Genomic DNA, 12,553 nt, shown 5'->3' on the forward strand with positions numbered 1-12,553 from the left:
TCCTGCCACTCAGAGACAACTTCCAACCATAGCTGCTTCCTGCATGTAATTCCTCTACAGCCCGAAATTAAATCATCCTGCCCACTTTGGAATCCGCCCATTTGCCATTTCACATAGATAACCAATGACCTCTAGAGAGAGATGCACACGCAGGATTTGCTTGAAAAGCAAACAGAGGGAGAAAGTTTTCTCTGTTCTCTCCACGCACTAAGAAGGGTCACCTTACAACGCACAAGGGACCAGCACCAAACAAAAGAACATCTTTTATTTTTAATAAAATAGTGAAGCATGAAAAATATCATATATTACAAATAGACACCAGCAGGACCACTCTTTCCTGGCGTTTCCTGGTGAGGAGAATAAACTCCAAGGTTGGTAGATGGCTTCCCGGGTCTATTCATGGAAACCATTTGTTTAACAATAGAAAGAGTCAATAAGCCCTTTGGGCACTTTTGAATGCTCCTTCTCCCCTCTCCACCCACCCTTCCGCAAATCAGTCCAAACGTGTATCGCTTTGGCTAGGTTTCCATTAAAAAGCCACAAACCGTAAAACTAAAGGGGTTCTGAGGGCTGGGCCTCTTAGTTCTTTTGTTAGGAGATTTCTTTTGTTGTCTTTATGTACAGCAAAATACTTGTTTCTCTTTTGATTTTCATGTAAAGAGAAAAGAAAATGTATTGCACATCGTTGGCATTGACCAATATTAGGTGTGGTGGAAGTTTCTATGTCGGAGAAGGACCATTTGTGGAGGCTGGAGGCTGGAGTCTCTTTTAAGTGACTCCAAATCCACTGGAGGGTGCTGAGTTGTCAGGCTTTCTCTTTCTTCCTGTTTGCACAGAAGTTGCTGTCTACACGCAGCCTTCCTGAGGGTGGCCCTGGGATAGCTCCCCTGCAGGACAGCGGCTCTCTCTCTCTCTCTCTGTTTGAAACTCAGCAGAGGCTCTTTAATTTGCAAAGAAGTTATCTCTTCTCTGATTTGTAAATGGATAGCAAAGCCAACTCAAACACACATATGTATATTTATGGAAGGTCCTAAACAAAAGTTTTCTTCTGGGGGCCTGAATCAACTATGTTACCACAAATTAGTCACACAAGAGGCTACTTAACTGGGAGGGTTCTCCTTCACTGAAAACAAAAACAAAACAAAACAAAAGCCTTTAAGTACATTTTGACTTTCAGTGTTATCACAGCATCCTGAATTTCAGGGTAAAAGCTTTTTATGTTCTCTTTTTTTTTCCTTTTACTTTTATTTAAAAAAAGAAAAGAAAAAAACAAAACAAAACAAGCAACCAACCAACCAACGGAGAAAAGCACCACGTTTTGGCTCTGACTGCCACCGTATTGCTCTCTGGGAAAGTTTTCCGCTCCGGCCTTCCCTCCAAGTGCCATTCACACGCAGGTGGGAGGCTGGGCAGGGATTTCGTATTTCCCGAGATGGGTTTTTGGGGGATGCTGGGCTTTTTTGTAAATTCCACTGCTGGTGATCACGCTGGCCGGTTTTCTTCGGCTCTTTTTCTTGAACCTGCGGCTGCAAACGTTCTGCCAGGACTGCAGGGTCTTGGATGTCCAGACCCACATGCCGCTCGTGATGCCCACCACCAGCAGCATGAAAATCTTCACCATGAAGATCTCCACCGCGGGGATGGAGGCGGCCATCAGACAGTCCAGGTTTTTAGTCTGGTTGTTCATTTTGCACTTGTGCTGCGTGGCCAGGATCTTCCAATACTCCACGTTGAGGCGTTCGTAAAAGTAACAGGCAATCACACAGGTGGCCGGCACCGTGTAGAGCACGGAGAAGACCCCTATCCTCACCATGAGCTTTTCCAGTTTGTCCGTGTTCTCCCCACCCGTTTTCATCACCCTCCGGATGTGGAAGAGGGCCACGAAGCCCGAGAGGATAAAGGAAGTGCCGATGATGAGGTAACAGGCCAGCGGGATGAGGACGAAGCCGGTGAGGGCGTTGATGTCCATGCTCCCCACGTAGCAGACGCCGGTCAGCTCGTCCCCCGCGACCCTGCGCATCACCAGGATTAGGATGGTCTTCACGGCCGGGATGGCCCAGGCGGCCAGGTGGAAGTAGCTGCTGTTGGCCTCGATGGCCTCGTGGCCCCACTTCTTGCCCGCAGCCAGAAACCAGGTGAGCGTGAGAATCACCCACCACAGGGAACTGGCCATGCCGAAGTAGTAGAGGACCAGGAAGACCAGGGTGCAGCCCGTGCTCTCAAGCCCCTCCTGGATGACGTAGAGCTGCCCGCTGTCCCGGTCGCAGGCGACGCTCTCGGCGCCCGCGAAGAGGCGGATGATGTAGCCCACCGAGTAGACGCAGTAGCACATGGAGAGGAAGATGATGGGGCGCTCGGGGTACCTGAAGCGCGCCGGGTCGATGAGGAAGGTGAGCACGGTGAAGGCGCTGGAGAAGAAGCAGAGCACGGACCAGACGGCCAGCCAGACCACGGCGAAGTGCTTGTCGTCGCGGCTCCAGTAGACGTCCACGCCCGGCGTGCAGAGCGGCGCGCACGACGCGCTCTTCTCCACGTGGCGGAACTTGCCCGGGTTGTCGCAGCCGGCGCGCCCGGGGCCCCCGTCCTTCAGCGGGTGCTCCTGCGCGCTGTGCGGCCGCTGCGGCCGGAAGAGCGGCGGGAACATGCCCGAGCCCCGCGCGGGCTCGTCCGAGCCGTTGTTGGGCGCCTCCATGCACAGGTAGTTGGGGTCGTTCTTGTTGGGGAGTTTGCTGCAGTCCAGCGAGTCGGGCCACTTGAAGTTGAACTGCTCCATGATCGGGGAGCACTTGAGCCGGGCCTGCTCGCACATGACCCGGCAGGCGGGGATGGGGGTGGAGACTTGCTCGGTGCACATGGGCGCGTACAGCGAGCACAGGAAGAAGCGGAGGTGGCCGTGGCAGCCGTACTCCACCAGCGGCGCGAACTCGTGCAGCTGGATGGCGGCCTCGCGCTGGTTCTCGTGGCCCATCAGGTTGGGCATGCGGGTCATGTTGTAGCCAATGTCCTTGCACATCGGGATCTCGATGGGCTGGCACTTGCCGTCGCCCGGACGCTCCATGTCCATGGAGCTGATGGCGGCGCACGAGCCCATCACCTGAAGGACCAGCCACAGGCGGGGGCCCGGGCGCTGCATGGTGGCGTCGGAGGTGTCCCCGCGGGGAGGTCGGCCGCCCTCAGAGCCGCCGCTCCGGGGCTCGGGCTGCCGGCTCCGGCTCCTCGTCCCCGCTCGGGCCCCCGCCCATGCCCGCCCAGCTCAGCCCGAGCGGTGCGCACAGAGCGCCCCCGGCCCCGCTCTCCGCGCGCCGCGTCCGCCGAGGTGAGGCCGCGGAGGAGAGGAGCAAAGTTTGCGAACAATACCGGGAAGCGAGAGGAGCCCCGGAGCCCTCGGCGCGCGGGCCGCCGCCGCCGCCGCCAACTTTGGCCTCTCGTGGGAGCGCGCGGAGAGGGCGGGCGGCGCGGGCGCACGGGGGCCGGCGGCTGGCGGCGGCTCCGCCCTCCCCGCGCCGGCCTCGGCCCGGCCCGCAGCCTCGCGGAGATCTGGTCCCGGCCGGAGCCGACGAGCGCAAAGGCAAAGGGGGAAAGAGGCGAGCGGTGACAGGCCCCGCCCCCGGCCGCGCGCCCCGCCCCGCCGCTGCTTTGCATGAGAAAGCGCAGCTCGGGGCCGCCCGCGCCCGCCGCCGCCCCCCGGCCCCGGCCCCGGCCCCCGGCCCCGCGCCGCCCTCCCGTGCGTCCCGCCCGCCGCTCCTTCGCCCTATGCGCCGGCCTCCGACTTGCCCTCGCGCCGCCTCCCCGCCTGCGCCCCGTTTCCCGGGGAGCCCCCGGCCTCGTGCCCCGCAGCCCAAGGACGCCGGGGTTACTGGGAGTTCGGAGCCCGGCCGGAGGAGGGGGCGGGCTGGTCCGCGGCCGAGGCTGGGGGCGCGTCGGCCCTGGTTTTTATGGTGGGTCCCGGGCGGAGGGCGCTTTCAAAGCGAGGTGGGATTTGCGTTTTATGGCCTCGGCCATAAAGTGGCCCCTTCGCTTGTAAACCTGCCCGCATCTTCCCGAGGCTGCGGAGTTGCCAGGCCTGCGTCGGGGCTCCGGCTCCGGGGAGGGGGGTCTCTTTGAAATTTCAAAGAGTGGAGCTAAGGGCCGGGGGGAAGGGCTCTGGGAATCCAGCGTTTAGGGCCGCGCCTCCGAGGTCTCCGCGGAGAAGGCGGGGAGGGGGAGGGGGAGGGGGAGGGGAGGGGGAGGGGCGGGCAGCTTCCTGGGGCTCTTAGGTCCCACCCCCCCACCCCCGCCTCGGGCCGTGGGGGGCTTGGCGTGTAGCAGAGGGACCCGCGCCCCCGACAGCGCCGCGGAGTTGAGGGGCCTCGCGCCAGGCAGGGCTGCTGAGTTCTTCTAGGCGGCTGGGTTTATTTATTATAGGAAGTCATTCGCTCGTCGGGTATTTATATTATTTGGCCAGTGATTTGCCCGGCCTGCTCCCTCCTGGGCTGCAGACCCGCGGGACGCTTCGGCGTTGAGGGTGGGAGGTGGGCGGGCGCTGAGTCAGCTCGCTCCGAGGGTCCCCAACTCCCCGGGCAAGGGGAGGCGCCCGTGCCTCTCAGTTCTCTTAAAAAGTGCGGAAGGAGCGTCCTGGCCCAGTGCCCTTAGATCACCCCCCTCGGATGGGGGGGCCGGTTGGGGACGAAGTCACTTCGGCCACACACGCCCACGCCCCACCTCCAGAGAACTTGCCCGGCGCGTCACCTGGCTGCCCGTATTAACCCTTCAGTAAACAGGACCCCTAGGAGGTGGCCGGGCCTCTCTCCTCTTAGCCGCTCTCGAGGTCAGGATCTCTTAAAGTTTTGCGGAAACTCCCAGGATCACGCATAGAGGGGCCAGTTGGAGGACTTTCCCGGGCGGGAGGAGAGGCCCTGCGGACCGGGGCCTCCTTTTTCCTCCTGCCTTTCTGGGGTTAGCCCCCCGTGCCGTGTGTCCAGACATCCCTGAGAGTCGGTGCGGGGGGGGCCCCCGGTCTTGTTGCCCCCCCCGCCCCCCCGGGGCTTTGCAGGAGCGACGGGCGCTGCGGGTTCCCGGCTATTTCTAGGAAGCGCCCAAGAAGGAAACGCTTCTGCTAGGCCCTTATCTCGTGGGAAGCTTCTTGTCGGCGGGGGCAGAAGTGGGGCACTTCCTCTGAGAAGGCTTTTTAGAGTATTGGCTTTTATTTGAAACAAGGCGTAGGATTTTACATCTAGTAAACTTGGGAGAACTCACATATCCACCCCTTCCTTCCTTCCTTCCTTCCTTCCTTCCTTCCTTCCTTCCTTCCTTCCTTCCCTCCTTCCTTCTTTCCATCCATCCATCCATCCATCCATCCATGCATCCAGCAAACACTGAGACAAATGAGGCTGGGAATTGCACCGAGCACTGAATCAATGTCCCTGGATCTCAGTGTGAGGTGTTGGAAGAGGTTCCGGTGAGGAAGAAAGTGGAGAAAAAGGTGGTCGAGGTAAACGCGAAGGCAGTCAGAACAACCACCTTCAACTGGATTGTTTGCCGAGATGCTTTTTAAAAGGCTGCCATTTTTCTTACGACAGTTTTGTTTGTTTGGGGATGGGGTTTTTTTTTTTGTGCGTGTGTATATATTTTTTGAGTCTAGTGAGCCATTTTCCAAACCTTTCCATTAAAAAAGATTCAGTGGACATCCCTTGGCTTTTCTAGAATTTTCCTTGCCAAGATCCTTCCTTGGACATCGTTTTCCTTCTTTTCCTTTCCTTCCCTCAGAAACTCTGAAAACATAAATGTGAGAGAGTCAGGGCAGTGCCAAACACCAAGAGCGGGGTGTTAGCTCTTTGGGAAAGTGCCTCCTAATTGATCTTTTCTGTGCTGTTTTAATTCAGCCATGTTCAGACCCATTATTTTCACTATAACCACTTCAGATTGCTTTCTTCTCTCGTTTTTTTAGAAAAAAATGTCTGCAGAAGTGCTTCGCTCTGCCCAGCTGAGATGGAAACCAACAAATAGACATTATGATAGAAAAATGAGGGCTCTGAGAAATCACCAACTGCAAGATAACTCTGTAACTAATAAATGAAAAGGGTCTTTTGATGGCTCCAGCTGAAAAGATATTTTATTTTATTTTTTTTCTCCTGTGTGTGGGATTTGAGATGTGTGATTCTAAGGAACAGCGGCTTCCCTGCTGCTCAGCCCGGGCTGGCAACTGGCCCCCCTCTGGCAAATGTTATGGAGAATTGGGAGGAATTTTATGGCTGTCTCTCCCCTCAGCTCTTTTTTCTTTTGTCTTCTTTGAAGAATGACTTTAGACATTTTATTTACATATTTAACCACGGATGAAAGAGGGAAAAGAAAGCATTTGGGGCTGTCGTGGGAATAGCGATATGTTTAAATTAATGGAAATCTTATTAGGCCTCTAAAATTTTGAGCAAAGGTTTTTAATGAAACTTTATAATTAAACATGATTTCAAATAACATGCAGGGACAAGGAATATATATATACATATGTTTTACCCCAACTGCCTAAAAATATATATATGGGAGAGACACTCTTAAACATTAACTACCTTCAAGTTCTTGCAAATGTTTGCCCAGAAAAGTATAAGGTTTTTGAATGGGAATATGACTTCAGGAGTCAGGCAATATTTTGATGGAAAACTAAATATTTTTGGATGGAAGGAAATTGAGAGAGAGGCAGAGTTTCATCTCGTTCTAGCGAGGTCCGAAGTAGAAAACACTTTGACACAGATATTGCTAAAAGTCAAAGTTGTATCTCCTCTTACGATGTTATTATCAGTGGAAATTATAAGCACTGTGTGAGATCTTTCTGAAATGAGATTTGAGAAAACCCACAGTAATCTCTTTCAGATAAAAAGTACTAACTCTTTCAGCAATAGAAAGAAATTGAACCATAGACTTAGCACATTACGAGCTAATTGCAAGAGTGAACTTGTAGAATATCAGCAGAGCTCAGGAAAAGAGAAGGGTATTAATAAAGTTGAAGGTAGAAAGTGGTTCAGGTTATCTGTGTTTTCCAGGAACAGTTGCTTGGAGCATCTCTCCTGGCACATTGATGTTTGATGATCCCATGAAGTGCATGTGGTGTTACTTCTTTTATCTTCTACTATCATCAATATTTGTATTTCATCAGCACGTTTCCGATCCTCCTTTCAAGTAAGAACGAGATGCTAATAATTGACTGACATGCGGAGCGATCTCTGATACCAAAAGGCGCCATTTTCCCTGACCTCATCTTGGGTTATGTTTCTGCAGACACTTATTATCAGATTAAAAAAAAAAAAAAAAAAAAAAAGCAGGCATGGAGAATTCTGCTTTCTAACCAAGCAAGCGTGCCCTTTCCCCCCACCCCTACCGCCCCACATTTTTCTCCGAGGAAAATACCTTTGGTCATCTGAAGTGATGCTTTACTAAAGAAAACACACAGCGTGTACCACCCGAGAAGCCAAGCAAGCTGCAGCAGATTCAACGGGCACAGAAGTTTTAATTCCACCTAAAAACACTAGTCGGAAGAGGTTGCGATGGGGGTGGGGCGATGAGAAACAAACAGCAAAGTATCCACATCATAAAACGGGTGACTGGAGGGCACTCTGTCTCCCCAGCACAATTTAGGCAGCGATTTTAAGGCCACTTCCCTTGAAACGTGGTTTGAAATATTACCAAAGGTTCCACGGGGTGCATTAGTGTGAATTGCAAATCAGAGCATGTCTCTAATCCCCCTTTCAAGGCCCGGCTTTGGATCACTGGCGTCTACGCGGCTCCCCACTGCTTCTGGCGCTGCAGCGACCATTCAAGGGGACAGCTTTCCCCTCTATTCCCACACTCCAAAAAACAACACCGCAGACAGACACCCTCCAACTAAATTAGATTAAACTCCTTCTCCTCCACATGGCATTAGCCTTTTCACTGCCCAAGATTCATTATCCGGCGCCTCCTAATTTAAAGATACAGTATTTCTTTTTCATCTCAACAGAGACGGGCAAGAGCGACACACACGCTGAAAAAGGGGACAAAGCCGGCCTCAGATGTAAGTGCTTCCAAATTACAAGGACATTATCTGTTTAAAATATAGGAAGGCTTAGCACACGTCTGCTCTAAAATACAAACAAATTGACCCTTCACCTCTGACAGAACTGGCCCCATCAAAGTACCTAAACCTGTAATTCTGTACGGAGCTGCTTTGGGGGAGGGGGGAGAATTCTATGGGAAGAAAAATCACAGAATTCCAGAAAAATGAAACAAAAGGGCATTCTTGTGTGTAGGCGTGCGTGTGTGTGTTGCAGGGATGGGGGGTGTGTTTTATTTTGTTTTGCATTTATATTCCAAACAGCTTTAAGAAACAGTCTTTTGGAAATGAACACACATGATAGGAGCTCAAACTTCAGTTTCGGACATGATCGCTTTGCTTCTTTCCCGCCCCCTTCTCCCCCCCCCCCCTTGGCTGTTGGGTATATATTGCTTTAATTACTCACCTTCCCATCTGTTTCCTTTCTGCTTTACACCTCCACCCTGGGACCCCTTTTCATTGCCTGTCCTGAGATGGGATGCTAAGAAAGGGGTTAGTACCACCCCCTCCAGAGGCCACTGCCCCTGCACAGGTGAGGGGGGCGGATTAGATGGGGAAACCTTCCCTTCAGGGGCAGAGCGGGGACACCCACAAGCCTGGTCCTGCCTTAAGAAGAAGGGAAAAAGAACCAACCTCCCAGTTTTTCCCTGATGAGTCTGAAACCACTTTGCCAAAACCATGGGCAGCCCTGACCCATGGTGGTGGCTATGTAGGATCTGGGTCTGAATCCCCTGTCCCATGTTCTAGCCCCATGACCTAGGGAAAGTTCCTTCCTGTCTCCATGCCTCAGTTTTCTCATCTGAAAAATGGGCAGCAGTGGGGTTCCAACCTCACAGGGCATGGGGAGGATTGTGCTGTGATACACGGGGAGCATTTAGAGCAACGCTAACAAGTGCAGGGTTCACTGCAGCTGTCATGATGGTTGCAATCCAGTGTCCGTGGAAGCTGAGAGCACCATCAAGGATGCAACAGGGCATGACATTTGTGAGCAGGGGTTTGGGGCAATGACAATGTTAGGCCTAAAATAATATGAGTCAATCATCGTATAAGTCAATAATTAAAGTGCTAACAAGAGTAAACGTTGATTTATTGAGCATTTGACCCGTGCCAGGCACTGTTCTAAGCCTTTCACGTGACCCCCGTGAAGCAGGTCCAGGGGAGATTCCCATTCTCCAGATGAGGAACCGAAGTTTGGGAGTCTGAGTAACTTGCCAAGGCCACACGGCTGGTGGGGCAGAGTCAGGATTCAAAACCAGGCAGTGGGCTCCGAGCTCCCTCCACTGCCCTGCCTGCCCCTGGATAGGAGGTGCGCAGGAACTCAATGCGGACTCTCGCAAAGGGCCCCTGTTTTGGTATCATGTCAGCAGCCAGTAGAAGGACAAAGGCCTGGATTATGGCTTTTTTTCCTTTCCTCCTGGACTGGGAGGCATCTGCCACTTTCTTATCATTTTGATGTTCTGCTTTCTTGTGTTTGAAGGGATTCTTTAGGGTCACAAATGGTGAGGAAAAGGTAGAGGAAACACCACGTGTGAGTTTCCTGTGTTGGTCTACCCCTGGCCTCAGCTGTGTGATCTCAGGCAAGTTACTTAACCTCTCTGAACTTTGTTATAAAATGAGGATAATACCAACACCTCCTTTATAAGGTCTGGGGTAGGATTAAGTGAGACAACTCAAAAGTGCTTCGAACTGTGTCTTGCCCTGGGATTAACCAGTGTATAAACTCTGGTCAGTCGCCTTTTGACTTTTCTTTGTTAATTTCTTCATTTATCTTCATTGGTTAGAAGGCAAGATAGTTTGCCAATAGCATCATTTAGGAGTCTTTTTCTTTCCAGTCGAACTGCTACACTTACAGCTTCCCTCTTCTTCCTTGAATTTAACCAGGATTAAGCAGCTGACAAGTTGGAAGCAAAGATGGGGGTGGGCCTCGCAACACAGCTGCCGAGATCCTATCCTCCTGCTGGAACCACTCTCAATTGCTGCAGATCCCTTTCCAGGATGGCTGCTTCCCCTTTACCTCCCAGCCTAGATCTGAAACGCAGTGATGGATTTCTGCTGCTTTCAGAAACAGTTCGTTTCCCTTGTGAATTTCACTTCCAGGAAAGAAACTCATTCAGATCACCTGCTCCACTCTCCTCATTGTAAATGACAATTCAAATGCAAAATCTCATTTTTCTTTAAGGCCCAGAATAGGGTAGGGAAGATAGTTTTGCTGTCCCTGCATGCATTTCACCCTTTTTTTCATAAAATAACACTTGGGAAGGTCTTTGTGACTGTTCTTGTAGCTAAGAATGGTAACTTGAAGAATAAAGATTCTCTCTTCTGACAATGTCTTCCCCCTTCTCTCTCTCTTTCTGTCTAATATACATGTATTAAATACATAATCTAATTATATAATCTAAATACAGATATATAAATCTATATGTGTATTCAAAGTCTAATTTTCAAGCTGAACTTCCAAACTCGATCCTCTCTGCAGTCCCAGGACCAAGAACCGTGCCCAATGCATGTTTTTTTCAATAATTCTGTGGGTGAATTTTTTCCACACTGACATCCTACACGAAAGATTGTGCCCTCTCAATCCCCGAGGTTGCAGCTGAAAGAGGAGCCTCGTCCTTTTTTTGTTCCTCGAATATTAGAAAATATTTATTTCCCTTCATTCCTGAAAGACTAGGTAATAATTACAAACTGAAAATAATTTCAAGACGTTGAGGAACGTCTTCCTGTTCTGTCCCGTGTGTACAGGCAGCGAGATGGACGGGTCCGTCCTAGGATGCCCCTCTGTGATGGAAGCCTCTGGGCGGCTACATCACCGGGACTGTGGCTGGAGAGATGCTGCCTGGACCAGGAGGAAGTGAGGGGACCAGCGATGCATCCTCAGCGTCCTGATCACCATGGCGATCTCGTTTATTGAACACTTGCCACCGGCCGGGCACTGTTCTCAGCCCTTTAGGAATTTTGTCATTTTTTTCATCCTTGCTAGAGCCCCACCTGGTTGGGACTATTGTTATCTCCGTTCTACGGAGAAGGAAACTAAAGTTCAAAGAGGTAAAGTCACTCATGCAGCCTGAAGACCTCAGGCAGACCCTGAAGCCAGGCTCCCCATCGCTCCCTTCCGTTGCCCTTCAGCCTCTGACAGAAGCAGAAGATGCCAGAGCTTAGGAGATGGGATAGAAAGGAAAGGGCAGATTTTACAGATCCTGCAGGAGGGTCAAAAAGCTAGCAGGGTTTGATTTACATGTGATTAACGTACCATGTAACTAATCACGCTGGGACACGAAGGGGGGACCAGGCAAGTCTGGGCCACCCCTACAGATGGAGAGGGATGACCAGAGACCCTTCCAGCCTAACACCTGTGACGTGGTGAGAAGAGCAGCCATCGCGGGTGGTTGTGACGGTCAGCGTGATGTGTCCACTCGGCCAGGCCATTGTCCCCAGCTTTTCAATGAAATCTGCATCCAGGTATTTCTGGGAAGGTATTTAGTAGACGGGATTAACATCCACTTCAGTTGAGTTTAAGGAAAAGAGGTTATCCTCAATAATGTGGGGGGGCCTCATACAAAGAGGCGAAAGATCATAAGAGAACTAAGGTTTCCAGCCTGCTCTGTGGATTTCAAGTTTGCCCAGCCAACAGCCCTCAAAATCACGGAGGCTGATACCTTGCAATAAATCTCTCTCTCTATCTCCTACTGTAGGTTCTGTTTCTCTGGTTGGCCCCTAACTGATACGCCGGTCAAGAAGCTTTGAGGCCAGATGGATGGAGATTCCAGGCTTGGTTGCGTGACATCGGAGTGGGGTCATCAGTAGTACTCTGTTCAGGTGTGCAGACATGACGCACACAAAGGCACTTAGCTATGGGGGCAAGGGAGCTGCAATCCAGTCCCCGCTACCTCACTCCTAAACCATGCTTCCTGGCCTGGGCCTGTGTCTGCCCCTTCCTCCAATTTGCAGAAACATCCTGAAATCTCATTCCACCGAATTGTGTGCCCTCTGCTGAAAGGGGTCATCTTTTCCTACTTCACACAAGTGCTGATGCCTACCTTGCAGACAGCCTTAGATAGCTTACTAAATCTTTCTGAACATCTGCTCCTTACCTGTAATATGGGAGCTATGTCCTCAAAAGGTTATGGAGAGGGTTACATGAAATAATTTATGAAAAAAGCTTATCATGGTATCTAGCATGGGGCACCCATAAACGTTAGTATCTGTTAGTATTAGAGCATTTGTTTTTCATTGCATTAGTTAGGAGTCTCATTAGCAAGTGACAAAACTCAACTGGAACTGGCTTAAACCAGAGAAGTTCCCTCTATCTGGGATTTTAAAGGGCGATGCTTTGACAGAGGCTGGGGGAATAAGAGCCCTGTGATTGGCATGGACCAACTGGGATGCAGCCCTGGAGCCCTGGGGAGGAGGGCAGGTACCCGAGCAGAGCTGGGCCTCGCCGGCAGGGGAGAAAATAAAAGGGGTTGGACAGGCATCTGTAGGGTCTGTTTTGGT

The 12,553-nt window shown here is 51.5% G+C and overlaps 1 protein-coding gene across 1 annotated transcript; it reads right to left on the minus strand.

The window, feature by feature from the left end:
- Nucleotides 1-247: 247 nt before the first annotated feature.
- Nucleotides 248-3,534, minus strand: FZD10 (frizzled class receptor 10). Its single transcript, XM_059894867.1, has one exon. It carries the CDS (start codon nucleotides 3,131-3,133, stop codon nucleotides 1,388-1,390), a length of 1,746 nt encoding a protein of 581 aa, XP_059750850.1. The 5' UTR covers nucleotides 3,134-3,534; the 3' UTR covers nucleotides 248-1,387.
- Between the last annotated feature and the right edge of the window lie 9,019 nt (nucleotides 3,535-12,553).

Source organism: Balaenoptera ricei, chromosome 14, assembly GCF_028023285.1.
Source record: "Balaenoptera ricei isolate mBalRic1 chromosome 14, mBalRic1.hap2, whole genome shotgun sequence".
NCBI lineage: Eukaryota > Metazoa > Chordata > Mammalia > Artiodactyla > Balaenopteridae > Balaenoptera > Balaenoptera ricei.